Source organism: Sander vitreus, chromosome 12, assembly GCF_031162955.1.
Source record: "Sander vitreus isolate 19-12246 chromosome 12, sanVit1, whole genome shotgun sequence".
NCBI classification, from domain to species: domain Eukaryota; kingdom Metazoa; phylum Chordata; class Actinopteri; order Perciformes; family Percidae; genus Sander; species Sander vitreus.
The window spans coordinates 6,412,945-6,437,689 of record NC_135866.1 but is presented as its reverse complement, the minus strand read 5'-3'; the positions used below and the strand labels follow the sequence as shown (position 1 = coordinate 6,437,689).

At 43.2% G+C, this 24,745-nt stretch overlaps 1 protein-coding gene across 2 annotated transcripts in view; it reads right to left on the bottom strand.

Moving 5' to 3' along the window:
- Nucleotides 1-2,757: 2,757 nt before the first annotated feature.
- hs2st1a (heparan sulfate 2-O-sulfotransferase 1a) overlaps nucleotides 2,758-24,745 on the bottom strand; it is a 29,749-nt gene continuing 7,761 nt past the window's right edge. For both annotated transcript variants that reach the window (XM_078263431.1, XM_078263432.1), the window contains 6 exons: nucleotides 12,135-12,388; nucleotides 10,684-10,769; nucleotides 10,251-10,389; nucleotides 9,494-9,591; nucleotides 5,901-6,058; nucleotides 2,758-3,657 (listed from right to left, as the gene is read on the bottom strand). In XM_078263431.1, coding sequence (XP_078119557.1) covers nucleotides 3,434-3,657; nucleotides 5,901-6,058; nucleotides 9,494-9,591; nucleotides 10,251-10,389; nucleotides 10,684-10,769; nucleotides 12,135-12,388 — 959 coding nt within the window. In that variant the 3' untranslated portion in view covers nucleotides 2,758-3,433. The remainder of the gene's footprint in view (nucleotides 3,658-5,900; nucleotides 6,059-9,493; nucleotides 9,592-10,250; nucleotides 10,390-10,683; nucleotides 10,770-12,134; nucleotides 12,389-24,745) is intronic.

The window sequence follows — 24,745 nt, the reverse complement described above, 5'->3', positions numbered from 1 at the left end:
GACTGGGGATATGGTGTAATGCCGTTTCTGTACCATCGGGTTAATAAATATCTGACTTTGTCAGAAAAATACACGTCTGTGCTGTTCCGCCTTTCTCCAGCTGTTACTCCAGCTCTGTTTCTACAGTTGAAGGAACACTTTACTGATCTGTGTTGGCGTGTTATTACCCAAAATAAACATGATGATTTTTGCTCTGATTAATGCGATGATGACCAAGTTTTATTGGGCAGGCAGGTATAAGGTCTTGTCCCACAAGGAAAAATAAAAATCGGAGAATTTTATAATGCATAAAGAGGCCTAGGTGCCTGGGACCCTGACCATGTAGTTGTGGTGTTCCTATTTTAAGTCTGGTGTGTCCAAATCCTGTGACCCATCAGATTCTGTGACCTAATAAGGAAATTCAGCCATATGTTGCCATTGCACGTTTTCATACTTTAATCATATACTTTATGTATTTATTTTGTTGGGCATTTTCGGCCTTTATTTGTATAGGACAGCTGAAAACATGAAGGGGAAGAGAGAGGGGGAACGACACGCAGCAAAGGGCCGCAGAGTCAGAGTCAAACCCGCGGCCCATGTGTCTACCTCTACACATGGGCGCGCGCGCGCTCTACCAGGTGAGCTACCCAGGCGCTGCCCCATATACTTTATTGTGATAGGTGTTTGCCAATATATATACTATACAGTATATAGTAGCATAGCTGAAATTCATAGTTTCAGAATTTTGTGCAACACAAGCTGGGGACTTTTGTTGCGTAACACCCTCTTTGCTCATTTCTTGTAAGCTCTCCACTGTACTGTACTATCTAATAAAGGCTAAAATGTCAGAAAAATCTCTTCCAGACATGTTTAAAAAATAAATAAAAAAATACTCTCTCTAGAATGATGATTTGTGTCTGATACGTTTGACTCCGACCCAGGGCCCTTCGCTGCAGGTCTTCCCCTCTCTCTCCCTTTTCTCTCTACATAAACAATGCACAAATGCCTAAAAATATTTGGAGAAAAAAAAGGTTCTAAAGCACAAAAAATGGCTAAAAAAAGTTCAATAACCTTGTTGGAAGTTCTTAAAACAGCTTCTACTGCTTTTGCCTTATTGAACAACTCCCTGTTTATCTGGGTCACAGGGCAAAAACCAGAAAGCTGTAACTGGAAAACTATCTGAGATTAATGGGGATGAGTCCAATAGTTGATGACTGTCCAGGGATTATCTGACAGCAGGGATGAGTAACACCGAGTGGCAGCACTTGGTCATATTACATTTTCTCTGTCCTCTGCTGACTCCTCTTACTTCACATAACCATGCTCATATTTTAGTGCTCTTAATTGTTTTCAGCAGTAAAATAGTGACTTCCACAAAAAGAGAAAATGTTGAATATATACATTTGGGTTGGCATGACACCTTCTTTGCTTTTATAATAAATTGTTAAAGTGTAATTACAACCATATAAAACAGTGAAAAAGTACTCTAGAAGGAGATGGAAAGGATGTTAAAATGGATACACACACACACCCAGTTGGAGGCAGGAGCAGACCTGGCAGCTCTTTATCTCCCTCTGTAGGATACCAGCCCGGAAATAATCCAGCTTTCCTTTTTCCCAGCAGCCAGCGGCTTTATCTGTCTTCCCCACTCCCTTGTGGTTGTATGGTACCTGATGATGATGATGATGATGATGATGAAGAACAATCATTTATATTATATTAAATTAAAGAACACACATGCAGCTCGGGTAGTTTAAAAAAATGCTCTGTGTATTTCATTTGGCAAACAAAAGATGAAAACAGCCACGTTGTTTTTATGTTGCATCTGACAAAACTGCAACACAGGGGGAGCTGGGTGTAGAGAAGGCACACAAAAACTGAGTGGCAAACTACAGTATGTCCTCAGTTAAAAATGAGTACCTATTCATCTGTATATTTAAATACCTCAGGAATTGCGACATGGCCGTATACCAGTGGAAAAAGTCTGTGCAGCTCTTCCAGGTGAATTAGTTGAAGGGGCAACATTATGTCACTTTAAACTTGTTAGTTAGCAATTAATGAAGGGTAGGCAGGATTTTTAATCAGCCAATAAAAGGCCATTATAACCACAATAAACCCAACGGTCAAGAAAACGATAGATGACAACTACACAAGCAAAGTAGCAAAGTAATTACCAACCTCTCCACCATCTTTTATGTGGCGAACTGCGAAAAAACATTTTGGGGTAATAGGCATATTCTCTTTCTTGCAAAGTTAGATGACAAGAAGCCAAGGTAACCTGCCTCTGGTTGTTGCCTTATATCTAAGGGACTGATATTAGAGTGGTATCGATCTCTTGACTTAACTCTGGGCAAGAAAGCAGAATGAACGCATTTCCCTAAATGTCTGCATATTCCAGACTAACATTTTAGTGTAGTGAACACCCATGTCTAACTGGGTCTACGATAAAAAGAAAATGAAACAACAAAAATAGACTAAAAAGTGAAATGAAAGAGTTGAAAGAAATGTACAAACTGATAACATGCACATAACACTCTTTTTAAAGTTGCAGTAACAGTATAAATGGGTTCATTTTATAATGTAGAAAATCTGTCTGTGAATGAATCGCACTGAAAAAGTAGTAAATATTTACAGCAGCAGCATCTTCACCTTAGTGTTCTTACACACTTCGGTATTCTCACGCGTTTCTTCGTTAGGGAGGAAAAGCCTCCGGGCAAAGCTGCATGTTTACATCCAACACATCAAGTACAGTATAAAACATGTGCACTTGTCCCAGTAAACAGTCCATGGTCACAGGATTTTTATTTCGTAAAAACCTCAAAAGTTCTCATTCAAGTCCAATAATACAGCACAATAGTCAGTTTCTTACACTTAAAATCTCCTTAAGTTAGTAGTAGTGGTGAGGCATGGGGATGTCGTGTCACCATGAAAAATGTCACTGTCTTTACATACAAAAGACAACCAGAGTAAAGAGTTAAAATACAACCAAACACAACTAAACAGCACAGAGCCGATGAAAATGTTTCGTCTGGATCGGAGAACAGTGAAGCCAATCAGGAGTGGAGGACTGGTGACCAGTTGCTGGACAGGCCGTCTCTGGACATGTGTCGGCAGAGGCCCTCTGCGCAGAAGACCTTTGACATGGAAGTGAAGGGGAGTGGAGGCCCGGCGGGGGCGTGGTGGAGCTGCTGGGAACACAACCTGCTGATGAAACACAAACTCCTTGTCCAGTTGGCTGGCACAGACGCGTATATAACAGAGCCCCTCAGTAGAGGCGGATTTGATCTGCAGCTCCACGTTATGTTCTCAATCACACGTACAAAGCAGCCGCACAGTCCTCTGCAGTCTATTAGTCCCACTCTTCCCTCTCTCTTCTTCATCTCAGACTGCAGCATCGAGCCCGTACCAACTCAAGTGTCCTCTCCAAGCCTTCTTCTGTGGACATGTTGCCTCTTTAGTTTTTGGGGTAGATTTTTTCGTAAAAGAAGTTTTGTGCCAGCAAGTAGAGCTCCCCGTCCTTTTCTCTGACAGCATGTGCCCGGACAAACTGGAACTGCTCCAGTGCAAATTCGTAGAACTCGTTCTCCATCTTCCAGATGGCCGACTGCTGCAGCTTGGCGATCGACTCCTTTGTGGGCGGCTTCTTCTCACTGGTCTTCCTCAGGTGGGATTTCTTCCCTGTGATGAAAGGAGAGGAGAATTAAAAGGGGTCAGGGGACATTAATATAGGCATTACAGCAGTTTTAGTTTGTTTTGGTGAAGGGGTTGAAGTAGTTTGTTTCTTTTGTTACTGGATTTCAAAAATTCATTGGCACTATTTATAGGCAACTTAAAGGGGGGCGCATGGCATCGTTTTGTCATCGATTACATGCCACTTTGCAACACAGTAATACAACAGAGACCTTATTTATTGATATTGATTGATTTCAATATTGATTGATCCAACACCAATGATTCTTGTGTACCTTAAAATAATGTTTCCAAAATCGTTTCAGTGGTTCATTGACTCGATCGAATGAGACATAAGAATAATGGTAATGATAACAGTAATGGACAATTCAGCTTCCAACCTGTAGGGGGACCGAAGAGGAAAAGTGCTTTGGTGCCTACTATAAAAAGGTGCTGGTTGACAAGTAGCTAATGCTAATGCTTGGTCTATAACGTTAGCTAATTCTTGGTGGGTAACATAAGATTACGACATCGTTCAACACGCTCAGTTATTTTTAGTAGGATTCTTTTGACCACGGTTAACAACTCTGGGCTGACCCACAAATTCATCAGTAACGTTAACTGTATAGATAGACGACTAATCTAACGGTAATTTAGCCAGCTAGCACGCCCCTGTCTGCCTGCATCACTCTGAAGCGTCGGGAAACAGACCCAGTCACCCGAGTCAGAACAGCGGCCATTCGTAACGTTACACCTCCGTTAGCGTTACCAGTGTTACACCCCCCACCCCGTACGATTTTAGCCGTCTTTACAGTTAGCTAAATTTACCCGACAAAAGGGGGATAAGGCACCAAAACGACTAATACTAACAGTAATTTAAAGATGTGGTAGCATTGGAGTTGGAAGGGGTGTGTCGCGATTCTGCCTCCACACTCCGCGACACAGGTTCGTGGATCTGAGTGTGGCGATTTCGGTTTCATATCGCATATCGTTACAGCCCTACTGACATTACATGTATTCTAGGCAGTGTTACAGGCTTAAAGCCATATCATATCATGTATAGAATCTGCGAGCGAAATAAGTTCACTAATTGGCTTGCTGTAAATATGACATCCTTAGTCACTATAGTGCTTTTGGAAGGTTGCTTTTTTTGCTTTCCTGCTGAGAATTAGATCAGCACCTCTCTCATATATCATTACGGTAAATAAAGCTACAGCCAGGAGCCGGTTATCTTACCTTAGCATTAAGACTGGAAACATTTGTCTGAACATATTCGTTTGATCTGCACAGTAAGTGTAAAAACATCAAGTTGTGGTTTAACATGGGGTTATTTGCTATTGACTATTTTTTGGCTGGGCGCCAATGTGAGGTTACCAGGCAACCAGCGTAGACACTAGGACGTTACTGCACCCGGTCAAGAAATAGTCCCACAACAGGCTGTCAAAAACAAAATTTGATTTGCAGATTTTGTTACCTTTGGACCTTTGGCTATAGCGGTTCCCCCATTTCCAGTCTTTATGCTAAGCTACGATAACCAGCTCCTGGCCGTAGCTTTATATTTAGCGTACAGACATTAGGGTGGTATCAAACGTTTAATCTACCGCTCAGTAAGAAAGCAAATAAGTGTATTTCCCTAAATGCCCGAAATGATTACTGTGGACATATGCTGCAGCCTTTAAACCCCTCTGATGTGTCCTACATTTCTTTTTTTAGGCCTATTTTGTTTTTTCTTTTACTAATTTTACGAAACTTTGAGTAATATTAGCTATGCCTCAGCTAGGCGAGTCAGAATACAAAGATCTGGGTTTTATTCTGTAGTTTTTGTTCGGGGTAAGGAAAGACACCGCATGCCTTTTGACACAGAGACTCAGACATCATTTAAATTCAAATTAATGAAATAAATACCTAATTAACTTGAGTACTTGGGTGTATCTGCCGCTAAAAATTATGAACATAATATTTGAGTAATGGTACATCTATATCATTGTCAGATTTAATTCTTCTCCATTATCCATTCCGGCTGCACTCGCTGTAACCGGCGTGAGGCATGAGTGCATATTGATCACAATTCAATTCTCAGAGGAGCAATTCAGACTGCTAATATGCAACCACAGCACACAGACACTTGAGCAACAGCAATGTGGGTGAGCCATTAAGTAGCTTTTCGGGATATTTTATAATATTGGTGAGGGAAACAAAAAAATATGCAAGGGAGCAGCAAATGGTTTCTAACTACTGAGCGGACACGGCACCTGTTTTGTACAGCTCAGTGGCTCCTTTGAAGAAGCGTGGCAGCGCCGCCTCCAGCATCATTACAAAGTCCTCCAGCTCTTCGGTTACTCCCACCAGCATGTATTCATTCACCAGGTTGTATTTCGCCTGCTCCAGAGCCCACTGGCTGCCCACGTTCCTGCACAGAGACATCATGTTCATGTTCATGTTCATGTACTGTATGTGGTTCGTTTTCTTTGCCGAAACAGTGGCCGCTTTTACCTTTAGTGCACCTGACTCCTGGAACAAATTACAGCCCTTTCTTAAAATCAACTCCCTTGTGCCTTGTGAACAATTTAGAAATCTGGTTTTAAACCTCCAAACTTGTTCTTGTAATTGCTCTACATAATTGTAGTCTAATTATCCTAATTTATTTATCAAATAATTTTTCTAATTCAGAAAGTTTTATTGTCTTTCTATTTTTCTTATGACGGTGTTGCTTCTTTTCCTGGGCTGTTGCTTTGTTTTTGTCTTTGTAATTTGACTCAACGTCATTGTAAATGAGGGCCCCCCCTCAATGTCGTCTTGAGTATAAATAAAGGTTGAATGAATGAATGAATGAATGAATGGTTCAGCCGGATGTAAAAAATAATGACGTGCAAAGAACAAAAATGAGGGGTAGGAGGAGTATGAGCTGATGAGGTACAAAGACAGTGACAGGGAAAAGGATGAAGTGAGATGTGAACTGAGTCCAGAAAGGCTTGGGACAACAGGAGGACCAGGGGACAGGGGCGAAAGACAGGAAGGAATGGAAAGCAGGAAGGAATGGAAAGTCAGTGGCAGGTGTTGTCATAGTCAGGACATTAAATAATAAAAGGGAGGAAGTAAGATTGTTTAAACCTATAAAAGTAACCTTTTGGCAAAGCCTCGTTAAACAAAGCTTTAGAGGACTGGCAGCAACTCCACCTTTTTTTTTGTCTTCAGTTTATTTATACTTAGCAAAAAAAAGACACTGTATTTTAAAGATACTTTTGTAACATTCAAAATAACTTTAGAGATCTTCATTGTAAAGGGTTTAAACAATGAACCACAAACAATTAATGAACATGCACCTGTTGAACGGCCGAAAAGACAATAACAGCTTAGGGGCGGTAGGAAATTAAGGTCACAGTTAAAAGGAAATTAGGAAAGTAAAGAGGCCGGATGTGAGAGAGCTGTGGATGAACCTTGCCCAGACCCTTCTCAGTTACAACTGAGAAGGGTCTGGTGTCAACCAGGCTATGGCGGTGTTGGAGTGTCACAAATGGCCCATTTGTGTGACGTCCTGTTGTGTTCTTCAAACCCCCCAATGTAGCACAAGTAGACTTTATATTTTCCGTCAGATCGTTTATAGATCTGACGGAACGTTTCCGACTGTACTTGAAGGCAGCTTCATTTTACAGGAGAGAGAAAGAAAAGACGAGCGAGACATAGGGAGTGCTTTGTGTAACAGCTGACTGTTTCACTGCAACAACAAACTCCAGGGCAGTTAAGTGCTTGTTTCGTTTTTTTTTTACCCTCATAGTGTTTTAAAACCATCTTGTGGCAGCAATGGAGGCAGCGAGGTTTCCTGTTTACTGTACGGGATTCTCACACCGCCTCAAACCATAGCTCAAAAACACACTGACAAGTCTGATCTCCAGTTACATGACTGGCCACCGCAGCGTGATGTGGGGTTGTGTTGTTTATCTGTGTTTTAAGCCCCCCAACGTCTCCTTCCAGGCAGCGCTGCCTGGATTGCACTAGGATTAGGCAAGGGTTATGGTTATGGTTAGGGTTACGGTCGCAGCGCTGCCTGGAAGGAGACGTTGGGGGTCAAAAGTTGAGTCGGTCTCAACTTTTTGCCACAGGCCTGCTGCGTTTTTTTTGCATATCCTCCCTGCGGCAACCCCTGCCACAGCCTAAGCGCACTACCCCCTATTCAAAATAATTGAAAAGACCTGCATTTTTGCCGGATCGTCGGACGGCTGACGCGGGCAGTGTGAGACCTTAGACCTTCAGTCAGTAACCTGTTTCAGGAGGGTTGATGGTTGAAAGATGGAGGGCAGAGTCAAGGAGAGATTAAAAGAGGGTAAGATGGATAAGTGAGGGCAGAGAGAGAGAGAGAGAGAGAGAGAGAGATTGATACAGATAATCATGTAGAGAGAACGGATCAAGGCTGAGAGAGAAGAGACCTTGAGAAGATGAGTGGAGGTGAAGTGATAGAGAAGGACCACGAGGGGTCATGTGGTGCATTATGAAACAAAACTGGTACAGCATCCATCCTGAACTCAACCTGAACTGAATCTAAACTGCCTCAGGTGAGGGAAGGATGAATTGGCGATATCAAATCCCACTGATAAATGAGTCTCTCAATACAACTTTCCTAATCTATCTGTGGTACTAAACCCCCAGGCCCAATCATTCATGCTCAAGATGTTAAACTTACAAAACGGCGGAGAAATAAAGTTTCACTTTAAAAAAACGGCTAAATAATTTCCTAAAGAGCTGGGCAGTGGAGTTTTTAGTAAACCTTACTAAAACAGAAGCAAGTAGTGCGTTTGTTGGGGACTATTTTCAGCCGTGGATTTATACCATTTGGTGTGCTAGTGAGTGATTAATGCATCACATTGGTGTATGCAGGATTGAGTCAAAATAAACTACAGCGTAGGGCTGAGCAATTTATAGATATTATATCGACGTTGATATATGAGGCAAGATATCATCTTATTTTGGATATCGTAATATCGTGATATGACACAAGTGTTGTCTTTTCCTGGTTTTAAAGGCTGCGTTACAGTAAAGTGATGTCACTTTCTGAACATACCACACTGTTCTAGCGGTTTTATTTTTTGCCTTTAACCACTTAGTCATTTTATCTACGTTACTGATGATTATTTATCTAAAATCTCATTGTGTAAATATTTTGTGAAAGCACCAATAGTCAACCCTACAATATCGATACTGAGGTATTTGTATATCGATGTAAAATATCGTGATATTTGATTTTCTCCATATGGCCCAGCTCTACTACAGCGTCCATGTTGTAAAGGTGTGGCTCACGGATGTGCTTTTTAGTTTTAGTGGAGTTCTATAGTATAGAGGAATAATGCTATATCAGATTTACTATGGACCTTTTTCACAGCAGACATTTTGACTTGTCATAGTAGGAAAAGCACAGCTGAAGCTGATAACCTTAACGATGGCTCAATTCCATCAAGTGTCCCAGTGAGCTATTTCAGTGAGTCAGCATGCACACTACCAGGGCCTCTCCTAAGTGGAATGCAGCCATCATTAGTGGTTTTGAATACACCTGTGCTTTTCCTACTATGACATGTCAACATGTCTGCTGTGAAAAAGGTCTATACTTGTTAGTAGGATCAGTTCATTGTCGATTTTGATCTTTTTATGGGATTTGTTGACAATAAATAAAATATAGATTATCACCAGCCTTATGAACAGTAAGAAAAGTGAAAACACGATTAAAGACGAGCTGAATCAAGCGGTCTTTCGTCGTTTCAAAATTCAAATACAAGAACACAAGAGAACCTTGAGATTATAATTCTGACTCGGTGTTGGCTGAACAGAGTACAGCGTCAGGTGTTTGAACACTCACCAGCATTCAGAGTAGTGACCACAGAAAAAGGGAATCTGGAGCCAGAGCTTCTCAGGGGCACAGTCTGAGCCGCCGGCTGATACACATTCATCAAATGTCTGAAACACAAATGCAACGCATGAGCAAGTTCTGAAGAAAACACTCACTTATATTAACTTCAGATAAACTTTCCAATATATTTTTTGCACAGAATGAGGACTGTAGATCTAGTCCCCGATCACATACATCGTAGGTGCAACAAAGGGTTGGTTCGGACATTTTGAAGTATGGTTGTATGAGGTACTTATCCATAGTCGGCGTATTACCTACGGTAACGGGGGCAGGAGCTAAACGCATTTTAGCTACATAAAAATAGGACCACCTCTAAAATATCTATATCAGTTTAAAGTTATAGTGCGTAGTTTCTGTCGCCTCCATGAGGAATTTTAAGTAATGACAACAACACTGTTGGTGAGTCCACATGATACAAGCCTTCCGTGACGCCCCCAGAAGTTTACGCAGAGGGGAACTAAAGCTGTTTTATGCTCTCGTCAAAGCCACCAGACTATGGATAAGCACCTCATTCAACCCCACATCAAAAAAATCGGAAAGGATCTTTGGTCACTATGAACTATGAACAGTAGCAATGATTATAACAAGCAAACCCTGTTTCATTGTTCATATGGGCACCTGACTATTGTTTGAAGACAGACTTGAAAAAATAGTGGACCTATCCTTTAAAACAAAAGAATGAGAGTATCGGTGGATTTTTTTTAACCTTCTTGTCTCCTTGTTTCCTGCGTCTCAAGCCGGGCCGGTAGTCATCCCCGAAACGCAGAAAGTAGTAATAGGACACCAGCCTTTCAATGGGGTCCCGGATCACGTTTATGTAGATGGGCTTCCTCTTCACCCCAAACCTGACAGAAATGACAGTGATTGGGTTGAGGCACTCAACTGTACTTGAATCCAACTATTAAAATGAATTCTGAAGACGGACACAGTTAGCAGATTTAAGAGCTCAGTAATGTGCTTCTTTAGTTGAAACATGCTGAGGTCAAAAAGGTGCTACATTCAGATCATTACACTACACTGTGTAGGGGAACAGCTGTGAATGACCACAAGGTGGAGTCACCTGCACAAAGCCACAGCAGGGCGATGAAACTGTGTTTACAGTGTAGCAAGTACAGTATATTGCAAGACAATGTATTTACTTGGTGAAGTCCAGGAAGGAGACGTGTCCGTGGTAGAAAGCCGGCTTCATTTCCCTCCACTCAGTCACATTCTTTACAAACCGCACCTGAACCAAATCATGATTGTCATTACAATGGATGGAATGCTTTTTTTGTTTACTACATACAGGTTACCAAGTATAGACTATAATGTGGGGATATCAAGAAAAGAGGCCTCTACATCAGTGGTTCGCAACCTCTTTTGGTAACATTTTACTTGAAGGTATCTACATAAGAGTGACACGACACTGTCATGAACACATGACACTGCTGTCATGACACTGTCATGAACACATGACACTGCTGTCATGACACAGTCATGACACATGAACCCTAACCATAACTTGTCATGACAAAAACCGAATGACACTTACTAAAAGAAGCATTATGTCATAAACGTTTATGACTTTATAATGTTTATGACACGTTCATGACAGTGTCATGTCACACCTATGTAAATACCTTCCAAGTAAAGTGTAACCCCTTTTTTAGTCTGAGGCCACAGCCCATTCATCGATTCCCAATGTATGTTCTAAATGTATAACACTATTGATTATTTAAAAGCAGATATTGTTAAGTATCTCATACAACTGAACTCTCAATCTTAAGGTTGGTTTGGTCAACAACCCTTCTAATACTAGCCTACTAGGCTACTACTAATCAGAATGAAGCTGAATGTTTGACCATTTATCCATTAACGTTACTTTCAGCTAACTATTTCAACCAATTATCCAGTACTTATAACGTATCCTTTAGCCATTACTTGGAGCTATTTATGTCTACCATTTATTCATTACCTTTAGCTACCCGTCTAAACGTCTGTGCTCGCCTGCTAACTAGTTTTTTCTTACATAACTGCAGCATGTAGTGCTCAGGTGTTACAGTTGACTTAATGTTAAAATGTGGATATACATATCCTTTTTATCAAATCACCATTTCAAAATTTTCAAATTACAGTAGTTGGATACAATCTTTCCATGTATCCCCTGGCAACTGCAGAAGTACCCCCTGGGGTACAAGTACCCCTGGTTGGAATCACTGCTCTACATTACAAACTAGGGCTGAACGATTCAGCGTTTTCTAATTGAAATCGCAATTTGGAATTTGGAATTCTTTGGAAAAGAATGGGATTAGCTAATCGTGAAGGCCGCGATTATTCGAATATGCGATATTTAGTTGAATATCTGGTGGTTTAACATTATTTTTTCCTCTTTTCATTATTGTTTTTCATAAGATGTTACATATCATTTTCTCATTTCTGGAAATTCACATCTATGTTCCTCGCATAAAGAGCAGTTTTGATGGTGTCTCATGTTGTAATGTTCCATGACAGGTTTTACCTGTTCCTTAAATCGTTCAGCCCTATTACAAATGAAAGGGGGAAATGTACTGTATGTTTTGGAAGCCTGTGAGGCATCAGCCGTGGCTCTGACCTGGTCCTGTATGGACATGACCGGGTTGTTCTTGGTGGTGTTGATGTGCAGGACGTGGTAGTGGTTCTTCCCGCACAGGTCGTAGGCGATGTTGGTGAAGGAAGTGCTGGCCGTCTTGGGCACGCGGTTGTAGATGATGACGATGTCGTCTTGGCCCTCGGACAGCGACGAGGCCGACGAGTCCCGTTCCCGCAGGCTGTCCTGCGTGTGCCGCTGCTCGATCTCTCGCACCTCGTGTCTGGCGATGGCTCGTTCTGGAGGGACGACAGGCGGTTGGATACAGGTGAGTAGTGAGCAAAAATGTCCTTCAGCGACTTCCTCATTATAGACCATTTCACACTTGTAAACATAAACATTCTAAATGGCCCCCAGTGTATTATGTGAATGACATCATGTGACAGGAAGTTAACAAGGGTTCAGGCGGTTGCCTAGCAATGGAATTCCACTGAAAATGTCTATACAAACTCCAACTAGATCCAGCAGTTTTGCTCTGGAGCTGAAAAACCCTCTGACCTCTATGTGGAGCAGAAATAATTAAAAACCTCTTTATAAAAATAGCCAGGAAGTATTACATACCGGTAAATACTGCATAGTATAGACAGGAAGCAAGAAAGAAAAATATAAGGAGTTAAACAAGCATGAACACTACCATCTCCAACCCCCTCCAGATCTTTGTTTATGTATGGGTCAATGCTCGACATGTCTCATAACTCATGCTCAAATAGCACTCAGCTGATAGCATATCTGACATCTCTGCTTCAAATCTAGAATTCAATTATAACCTGATCCACTTAACATGTGCTACCCTTTAAAGAGATTACTCCATCCTTGTCAGAAGTAACACTGCTGTATGAGAGACTAAACTGTTACTTCATTAAAAATGGATTTCCATTTCATTCTCTTTTAAAGAGCATATAGCTAAAGAAAAGAAGAAAAAAAAGGATCAAGAATAATGTCAAACAGGAATATTAGTTAATCATTTTGTGAGCAGCCTATTTCACGCTGCGGTACCACCTCTCTCGTTCGCTAATCAGATTCCACTTTAATATCAGTCCCCTGCTTTTAATTTCACTCTCCTTATTTAACCGCAGAGTGAAGTGTCTTGTTGCTCCCATTTTGGATCAAATAAATGTACCTGTCATATGGCCAAGTACAACTTTGGGTGGTTCTGACAGACTCTAGATAGATGGTGTAAATTGCTTTTCTCCAACCTAGTTTCCACTTCTTCAGAGGGGAAGCATCGTGTAACGAGGGTGAAAGGGTGAAGAGCGAGAGGTGACGGGCTTTGGGTTAGGGGTTGGTAGTTAGACGGTAAGGCCACAGTTATTTGATAGCTGACTGGACTTTAACAGGACATCAATATGCTATAAATGAGGAGGGCGGAGGTATATTTATCCAAACACAGCATGAAGCGGCAGAAAAGCTAGACCTCAGCGTCTCAGCAGTGTGAATAGATTCAACACAAAGAAGCCCGGGCCTTTGTTACCCTCTGGCTTTTCTGCGTCTGAATTTGCCTCAGATTGACTGGTGTTGACAATGCCTCAGAGTGCTCTGTAGGAAGTATGGAGCGAGAAGAAGAAGGGTGCTTGTGTGTGTGTGTGTGTGGAGGCAGCACAACACTGGAGCACCTAATACCCGTGGGAGCACTCAGTGGAGCCAGCGGGCTCCTAAAGCCCTGCCTGGCTGGTGAGACACTGTTACAGCCTGGACTGAACGGCTTTAGAGGCTGGCATCTGGCACCGGTGGCCAATTAAGATGTCAAATGGATTCTGCCGCCCTCTCCTTCATCTGTGCGAACACACACGTGGGCATACACACAACGCACCACGCAGACGCACAGAAATACTCTCACTGCCACCTCTCTTACACCCTCCTGAGCAGCTGTTAATGTTCCACTTATCAAGGCTGGATCTGGTTACGGACAGAGGCGTGCCGCTTCCGCACGCTCGCAACTGCTGCTCTGTGCCGATAGCGCGGAGACGTGCCAGGTGGCTGCTATGGCTGAAAGCTGTCAGCATGGACAACTGTGATGGAGACATTCATTCACGCGTCCTTCCAAAGCACGCCTTAGCCAACAACAACAGCAATAACAGTTGCTATGCTGGAACTTTATCGCTTGGGCTCAAATGTCCTTTTAGGGTTTATTTTTATGATGGTGTACAGTGAAGGGAGACAGAGAAAGACAGCAGTATTCAAAGAATAGAGCCGGAGTGCAACCCGTGACAACACAAGTCATAACTATAAGGTGTCTTTAGTCTGATGTGTAGTACCAGGTGTCTGCTTCACTTAAAAGGCCATGAAAACATTTTCTCAATCAGCTTCTTACTATGAGTGATAGGGTCATACAGAAACATAACATTTTCAGTGTCCCTGGTACTCTAGATCATCCACAGACCTTGCGGTCAACAGTTTTCATTGAAAAAAATACTCTGTGTAAATAGTCTGTGGATAACAGAGACTCTGAAAAAACACATTACTGTCTTGTTTGTTTGTTTTTTTGTTTTTTGTTTTTTTAGGTGTTAGTTAATGCTGTGAGCACCACAAATTAAATCCCATGCGTCTCCACTGTGCTGACAGTCCAATCAGAGCCAGTATCTCATCTCAGGAAAACTAGACCAACAAACAAGACAAAAGATAGCTACATGGTTAGATACAATTAGAGATGAATGAGAAAAATGTGTTTCATTGAGTGACATGACACTTTAAACTCTGTTGCTACAGACTTAAGCTACGTTTTTGTCCATTATTAAATTGTTGACATCAGGGCCAAACAGGAGAACACGCATCATCATGTGAGCTTTCTGTTTGCTTTGCTGTGGCATACGCACACATTTAAGCTTAGGTGTAGCTCAAGCTTGCAGGGAAGGCTGGCAGTGTCTTGGTTTTTTTCAGAGGAGGTGGGGGAGAGTGATAAAAGACCGGGGGAGGCGACTGTGTCCCCAACTACAAAATCCTGAACTATGCGAATTGGCCCAGAAACCACTTGTTAAAGACATGGTGTTTTGTGGCATATTTCCAACAACCAACAAGGAGGCAAAGCGGGCACGGAGAGGGCTTCTAGGCTTTGTAGTAGACGCCCTATTCAATGCGAGACTGAATACACTTGGCACAGACCTCCATATCAGAGGGCGCCACACACACACACACACACACACACACACACAGACAGACACACACACACACACACTTAAGCTCAGCACTCCCTTCTGAGGTCATTTAATTAGAGAACAAAAGCCTGAATTACTATGGCCACACAGCAAGCATCCTTTCATTGCACATTTCCGTCAGTTTCCTCCCCTCAAGCCGTCTCTGTGCATTAAAAGCTCATTATGAACCGTGAAGCCAACACAGGTCTTAAACATTGTGACAACTACAAGCCTATTACTCTGGGTTCCATTCATAGTGAGGGACGGGAGGAAGACAGAGCGCTGGTAGTTGGAGCATATTTACTGAAGCAATTTCGCGGCTGGTTAGACGGACGCATTTGAAATCATCATTCATATTCGCCGCCAGATCTGCAAAAATGTGACAGGCCGTCATGTAGTATTGCTACCGCGTCAGATCTGATGGGATAATAAAAGTGGAGGAGAGAAGATGATCCTTTTCCCCCCCCGAGCGGCACATACATCTATCATTACTCCGATCCGCCAGTCGGAGCTCTCTCCTTCTGTCTGCTTCCCCCTGAGAGGGTTAGCCCTTCGAACCGAAGCCTTGGGCTAGGTGGGTAATAGAGATTGGCTATCAGCGGCAGACTGAGGTGTACGGCTTGAATGGTTCTGCCCGGATGCCGCTGGATTGCAAAATCAATGAAGGATGACAGGGAGGAGATCTAGGTTGCTGCTGTATAAAAATCAAGTTAGTCTGCTGCTGCTGCGGCTGTTTCTACCTCTTCCCTCTATATAGACTTGGAAGCACGCGGTTGTTTTGTGGTGCCAGGTTTATGGGGGGGCAGTTATGTCACCACTGCAGCACTAACGAACACTTTGATAAATCGTGCACTTCCGAATTTCTAAATCACTCTTATTCAGTCTACAGCCACTCTTTGGATCTGTTTAGCAGAGAGGGGATTATCAGAGAAAGCAGGAATAAAGTCCAAACTGATGGGGGAGATTCAGGCCTGATTTAACAGAGCAGAACCTGCATTGCCATTGTTATTTAAGTGATGACGAGTAATATGAAACATGCTGAGAGAGGAATCTGTTGTGCAGCTTTTTACAACGCTGCTGGCAGCTGCGGAGAACGGCGGAGAAAAAGGAGACGGATAAACGAGCGTTTTGATCGTGAAGGTGTTCAGAACGCTCATAACGCCTTTAAGGGTATTCAAACGAGCTCAGTATGGGAGCAGGAACAGAGACGTTCACGACCATGCCCACTGGAACAAACTGCCTTTAAATGTGAAACTACACACCATTACCTTTTATGCTACATGCAGAAAGATAAGACATGCATTTGAGTTAATGTGCAATTGTTTAGATGGGCTTTTTGAAAAATTAAAATGGGTAAATTGCTGCAGCTGAGGCATTGTTCCCCACTGGCTTTGACACACAAGTATGACACCGACGCTCCATGAAAGAAAGGTCTCATTCTCTCTGCTCTGTCCCTCCACAGTACAGCTGGGGAAGAGAGGAGAGCTGGGAGGGTAGGGGGAGAGAAGGAAGAAGAAGAGACATGGACCAGGTCTGAGTAACATGGAGACTGATGAAATAGGGGCCAAACTATTTGATCACCGTCAGATCTCTGCAGGGTAAATCCAGACAGCTAGCTAGACTGTCTGTCCAATCTGAGTTTTCTCTCACACGACTAAAACAACCTTTGAACGTACACACGTTCCACCAAAACAAGTTCCTTCCTGAGGCTGTTTTGCAGAGGCACCGTTGCTCTGTCCGGCTCTTAGCGCCGCCCAAGACGGTTGTGATTGGTTTAAAGAAATGCCAATAAACCAGAGCATGTTTTTCTCCCATCTTGGAATGCTGTGTGGACTAGCAAGGTCTGGCAATGCCAGACTAGGTTCCATTGAGCGCTCTGTGCATTTAGCATGTACCCTGTCACCTCCCATTAAATACAGTGCACACGGCAGACTGTATGTGGCAGCTTCATTGGTTATACAGTACATAGAGATGGAATAACACCTCCTGGCCTCTTTATTTCAACTTTATTTTTGAAATACGCACCATGAAATAACAATATGCACGTTAACGTGCTGTTAGGTTATGAGCCAGATTTCCACCTCCAACGGCACGTGCACGATGGAGGTGCTCCATCCTCTGGATCTCAGCACAAAGAAGCCACGTGAAGGTCGTGTTGTGTATCCCGAAAAGCTTGGAAATTGCTTCCCCCCCCCGCCGACAGAAGTAGCATGCCGAAAACAAGCGCGTTTTTTGTCAGAGAATGCCGACAAAGCATTCCTCAGATACAGAGAAGAGACAAAACTGGGCCTTGTCAGTGCTGACAGACAACACTGTGCAGACAGTTTAAAGTGGTTAAGTGGTTTGGGCTATGGGTCTCGAGACCACAATTACTCCATTGAGTGTCACTGAGGAGGAAGATGTTAACACTAGAATTTTACTATTTTTTTTTTTTTTTTTAGAGAACAGGCTCTAAAAGTGTACAGCAGCTGAGAATTGGGTGTTTATTGCTCTGCGGAGTTACTGAACTACAGATGAAAAACAAGCTGTTTGACTAAACTTGAGCGTACATTAAAACAAGCTCCAGCCACATGTGGCCTATTTAGAATTCCTAGTCGAAATGCAAGCCATGTCCCGACAGTAATGAGAACAATCTGGGATGGATGGAGATGATAATCGTCATGGTTCAACCTGCCACCTTCCCCTGATATGTCTTTTGTGCGATCGAAGACGGTGGTGCTGTCTGACAGGTGAGCCAATAATGTCTGGGAAAACAGAAAGAGTTAAGGGGGCCACGTTCTGTCTGCTTCATCAGAAACAGCCTGTCAGATGAGAACAGATCTCACTGATCTCATCTTGGCACAGAGTGTCAATGACTAAGCAGTGGGAATTAGCCAAGATTTTCAGAGGCCTTTTTTTGTGCTTTAAAAAAAAGGAAGGAGAATCTGAGTAACTCTTGTTAGAAGAGAAGAGCCATCAAATGCGTTTGTTAGAGGAACCACAGAGGAAATGTCTCTGTCGCCGCTAAATGTTCACAGCCCTACAAACACCGCAGCCACATCTGTGAGAGCGTGAAGTGGAAGAAACTTGCGCGGATTACAATCGCTGAATGCATATAGATACACGCTGAAATCCAACTCTCAGTGTTTCCCAGACTCCTCATATCTTAATATAACAACAAACAATGTTTGCATAAAAGCGCAGATCAGGTTGCGAGCTGCTACGCAGATATCTGATGTTCCCTTTCCCTCGATGTCTCTCGGCCCTGCAACAGATAATTAATAATGCATGCATGGGAGTCCGGGGAGAGCTCCACACTCTATTAAGACGGTGCAGACGACAGCTATTCATAGTTTTAATGATGAGTGGGAGGGATAGGTGAACACCGCAGAGAATCTGTCCCACACAGAAATGTGCTACAGAGTGTTACAGAGCGGCGTTATATAGAACATCTCCGCGACGACACCAGTTCAACTTGTTATCACTTTATCTCTGCAGGCTTATCTGTGTGTCTTTCATCTCTTACTTTGCTGTGTCTTTTCTTTCATCTCATTATATTAAGCATCTGCAGGCCATCTACCCAGTGAGGATGTTGTACCGTGTTCGCCATAAGAGGATCACTGCGGTAGGATGAGCAGGCCCCACTGTTACTCTAGTCTCTAGATACTGATTCTGGTATGATTCTGATGTCACTACAGTATGTGGAATTGATTTGGATCGTTCCTCTGTGTGTGCACAGTCACATGAGGCTGTAAATACACATCACTTCTGAGGCTGGGTTTCCACTAGAGATGGCCCGATACCATTTTTTTGCTTCCAGATACCGATTCCGATACCTGAACTTGCGTATCGGCCGATACCGAGTACCGATCCGATACCAGTGCGTCATATATTTTATTATGTTTTAACAACTGTATACTACTATCCCTGTATGGATGTGATATTATTTCTATCTTTGTTATCGGTCTGGCTCAAGTTAAACTCTTTGTGAAACATGAACAATGAACGCCACAGAACGTTCTTTTATTCTGCAGTTTGACAGTCCGTTATAACGGAAAAAGAACATAAATAAACTACTTTAACGTAGATTTTCTTTCGGGCTTTATTACGTGGTATCGGATCGGTGCATAAACTCCAGTACTTCCCGATACCGATACCAGCGTTTTAGGCAGTATCGGAACAGTATCGGAACATCTCTAGTTTCCACAGCAGCAGCAGCTGAAATAACGGCAGAGAGGAGCGGTTCAATGAATTCCCTATGAGAACAGCGGTATGAGCAAATTGCCCGGATGTTCACCCCTGGTCCCCGCGCTCCCAAAGTTGAGTCCAGAGCCAACTTTTGCAGAGCGGTAGCAAATGAGAGGGCAGACACGTGAACGTGGCTCCAATATATTCTCCCGTGTATACACACACATGCTATATTTAAAATGATGAGCAAGTGAAAAGATTGTGATTTTTGATGATTTGTTTTAGTAGAGTAGTAGCATTGTAGTAACATTAACATTGTAGCAATGACGACTAGCTGCTTGCTAGCAATACATAATGTTATGTGAATTAAACTAAACACAACTTTTAAAGCGGCAAAGTGTGTGACTGGAGTAGAAAACGTACCAAATAGTTTGTGATAGGCCAGATTGACAGACTGACAGAAACGTATCAACACAAACAACAAATTGTCTGCAAAACGTGTGCACCATCGGCATCATGTTGCGGTGACACAATTTCGTTTGGATTCTGCGGCACGTCACAGATACAGCGGAGTTGCGGGTGAAAAAGCTGCCTGTGGAAACCCAGCGTTAAGGTGGTGCTAAAACGATCCCCTCGCTTTGCTAAATCTTATTTCTGTCTTTCACAGTTTCAGTTTGATTTACCCACTAACATTTCTTTTGCAGTCCAACCGGCATAAAAAGATGAGAGAAGCTCTAAAATGATAAGAATGTGGGTTTTTTTTTTTTTATATGCTCGCAGCAACATTAAAAAAGGAACACCACCACCACCAAATTTCACACATGAAAGTCTGTTTGCAGGACTTGGGTAATACTACTGCATATTCAAAAAGGTTATGGGTTAAGTTATAGGTATGAAGTAGGGCTGCACAATTAATCGCAATGTTATCGAAATCGCAATATGGACTAGTGCAATATCCAAATTGCAGGGTATTTGTTAAAGGCAAAATATGTGTCAAACCATTCTGAATGAAGTAGTGTGGTGCAGCAGAGATGTCCCAGCCTACAAATCCTATCCTACAGACTTAAGACAAACACAATAATCATATACATGTTTAATATGTGGACTGGTTAGGGTTAGGGTAAGAATACCAGTGGAAGCCAATCAGAGGGAGAATAAGGCAGAATAAGGCGGGCCACAAGGCACGTCCATCAACGTCCACATGTCTAGCGGATCCGATCTAGCATCTACCATCAGGAAGCGATGCAGCCGTAACGTTGCGGATGGCTAGCGGAAACAACGCTTCTCTTTTGACAAGTTGGCAAGTTGAGTTTCAAAGCCCTTCCAGATGGTTCTCTCGGCAAGACTAAAGTCATTTGCATGAGCTGTCTATGTGAATTGAGTTATTAATTACTAAATAATTAATTGATTGACAGCCCTTGTTAATGTTATGTACGTAAATATATAGCACTGTATACAATCACTTTAAGTTAAATAACCAACTAATTAGAAGACATTACCATGGCCTCTTGGAAATTGTGGAAGGCGCGCACACACACACACACACACACACACACACACGAAAGAAGACAACAGAAAGAAAGAGAGAAAAGGAGGAACAGACAGGGAGAAAAGAGGTGGAGAAGCCTGACAAGGAGAGGAGGGGAAACATGTTGTAAAAAGTGTTATAGCAGCACATTAACAGTTGGTCCCCGAGGACGCCTGGTGTTACAGCGAAACAAGATAAAGGCAGCTTTAAGCCAACTCCAAAACTAATAGGAGCAAAGTTGAACCAGGGGCTAAGAAAGCAGAAGGGCAGCGCCACCTTCTTTCCTCTTTTATCCCTCTGATGAAATTGGTTGTAAAGAATGTCAAAGGCGTGCTTTCCTCGTCCCTTTTGTAGAGCCTTATGATTTTTCACAAGCCGGGGCTTTAAATATTTCTGTGTTGCAATGAAAATGAAATCATCTCTTTCATTTTACCCCCTCTTCCCTCCACACTTCCTCCTCCTTTGATAGCACCTTCTTTCCCCAGCCGGAGGCGAATAGTCTCCTTTCAGGCTCTCATCCAATGGGGTTAGTAAAACACAAGAGGCTCAGCACACAAATAAAAAAAAGTTGTTTACAACTATTGATCCAGAAGGAGCTGGTTGAGAATACGGTCATTGTGAGTTATTATCATGAGAGCGGTGTATTGGCTGCTCCCCCCGCCCGAAGAGGAGCTGAATGGTGTCGGAGAGAAAAAGAAACACTGCTCGTTCTGCAGTGAAGAAGAGAGGAAAGTGACACCCACTGTCACGTTTTTACAATCAAAGGCTCCATTATCGGTCTAAAACCCCACAGGTTTTTGCCCAGGCACGGTAATGTGTGAGCCCCGGAGAGTCTAAATTTGATCTTGAAGCTTTTACCATCATTAAAACAGAGTGTGGAGAATGAAAAACTGATTATCTGATAACATAGAGAATAAAAAGGCACATCTGCAGCACAGCGATCAGGATCAATGTTCACTCTGAGCACCTCTGCAGGACTGTCTGTTGACCCTCGTCTGATTTGTCACTTCAACGAAATAATAACTCATCAGCCATCAGTCTGGGAGCGCCACTTGTCCCCGCGAGTTCACTCAACATAATCCGGCCTGCAGGGTTTTGGTGCCACATGATTTGTTGACGGCCATTTCTTCGACTTGAGTGAACCGACACCTCTGCCACAGGAAGAAATGAAGACGGACGCGAGGCTGCGGGGAGGAGAAACTGTGTTTGTGTGAAGAGGTGGGGAGGGAATATTGGGGGGGGGAGAAGAGGCCAGCCGAGGGGAGTGATGGTCTAGAACGGCCTCCAATTACATCTAGGGTGTGAAACCGTCCATAACACCCCGATTAGCCTGTCTGTCATCGTAACACGGCTGCGAACGCCATGCTGGCTTGGGTTGCCACTTTGCAGAGAACACATTCCCTGTCAGACAAAGTGCGCGCCAGGGGCTGTAAATCCTCGGCCCCAATCAAAGCCTGCTTCCAACAATACAGCCAAAAGCAGTATGACCATTAGCACTCAGCTTCCCTTCCTCCCACAACAGATCCATCCCCGACACCTATGCCCATCTCCGCCGCGGGCTCCCCTCCATCAGCCGCTCACACGGCATGTTTCAGAGAGTGACTCAGCAGGCAGGTCCAGGCTACAGACGCTACCGGCTGCTTGTGGTAGCAGATGCCAATGTGCACCGTACAAGTGAAAGCAAATGAGTCAGTCATTCACCCTTCGTTCCCCTCAGGGAAGCTAAAAAAAAAAACAACAAAAAAAACAGAGATGTGAGGTGCCGGGGGGAGTTCAAAGGGAATCTGAGGTTCACAGAAGGGATAAGATCACAGCGAGAGGAAGAAATGCTGGAGGAGGTTGAGGTTTGCACCCCCCGAGCTGTGGAAAAGACAAAGGGACTCAGTCTAGTTGAGTGCTACCGGTGTGTCATCAATTAGCCAGCGTTTGGGTTCTTCGAGTGAAACGCTTGACAAATGCGTAGGAGTGAAAAGGAGTCTGGTAGATAGGTCTGTCAAAATTGACCATAAATGACGTTCGGTTCGAATATATTTGAATATCTACTTTTTGCGCATTATGGGCAAAACATAAGCATCAACCAACGCACAAGTAGAAACTTCAGGCCACTTACATAGGCTACGGCGAAAGCTCATCGTTGAGCCTCTGCAGAACCCTAAATCGCGCTTTATACTTGTACGTGGGTGTGTGCGACGATCTCGTTAAGAGAATAGCAGGGCCGGCGTGTGTGTGTGTGTGTGTGTGTGTGTGTGTGTGTGTGGAGAGTGTGTGGTGGTAGAGCGAGTCAGGGAGTGACGGTGATTAGCTTTCGGAGCGAGTAGCGGCTCTAGAGGCACAGTGGGAGAAACTAAGTGTCTCCCCTGTGCTTTCTGACCACGGTGGGAAATCTGTAGCAGGAAAAAGTTAACCCTCTCCCTGATTTCATGTTTATGGAGATATATATATATTTGAATTTAGAATATTTGTTGACAGCCCTACAGGTAGACGCGTGGATCATCAACGAAATCAAATTTCAAACACGACTGCAGCTCAACGTCTTATTGGCGACAGGATGGGTGATGTGCAGCAGGGGGTCTGAGCAGCAGCAGGGCAGCGCCAAGGTATGAAGTCGTCCAACCACAGTCCATGCAGGGTGCGCTTGAGGACAGACCAGCGATGCCTGACCAATATCCTTTTTAAGAGCACATTCCCGATTAGATCCTGAGGGCCCCTCGGCGGCAGAGTCAGTGTGAGGCTGGGCACGAGGCTGCGAGTGCCTGGCATGACAATCAAAGTCAAATTCAAAGCCCGGCAGCGACAAATTGGGCTGCGGCGATGCGAAAATGAATGCTTAAGTCTTGCGTCACCTCTACAAAGACTTTGACAATGAGCGCATGCATCTCGGTCTTCATTCTCGGTCGGCATTCAACAGCATCTCTCTTCTCTCATCACAGAGCCGCTTGTGTCTGGAAATGAATATCACCACGCAACAGATGGAAATTGAATTCCTTTAATCGGGCTGAATAACGGCCAGCACATAAAAGGCGATGATGCTGAGAAGGAGAAGAAAAAAAAAGAAAAAGAAAAAAAAGGTCTGTGAATATCTGTCCTGCTGGGTGACACATGCAGCCCTCACACGGCCTACAGGCCACAGAGGTGAAGAGGTTGTTTGCTACAGTTACAAGGGCCATGAGGTGACAGTTTTATACACAACGCTTCTATTTACGCAGCTCTCAACATACCATAGATGCCCTCTAGAATTAACCTGCTACCAGGGGTGGGAAGAAAAAAAATTTTTTGCGACGATTTTCTTCTTTTACCTAGAATCAATATCTTTCTTCTTTCTTTTTTTTTAACCAACGATTCAACTAAATATGTTCCGTTTCCAGCCAAACATAGCGAAAGCAGAAATAATACGTTATGTTCTTAAATGAAATAAATGTCAGACTGACTGACATGTGATGTGCATTTTTCTTAGAAACCAATTGTTTTTTTTTTTTTTTTTTTAGAAATGTCTCATGCTATAGCGTCTCTAGAAGTGTATTATTCAACTTTTGTTTAAGAAGGAAAAGAAAATCCCAAAACGCAATGAATACTATCAGACAAATCGAATCGGCAGCCATGTATTGTGAAAGAATCAAATCAGGACAAAAGCTTATCGTCCCAGCCCTACCTGCTACCTATCGCTACAAGTTTTGTTATCAATTGTTTTTTTAAGCATAAAAAAAAATAAAAGAAAAAAGGATAGAATTGGGCGCCTGGGTAGCTCACCTGGTAGAGCAGGCGCCCATATA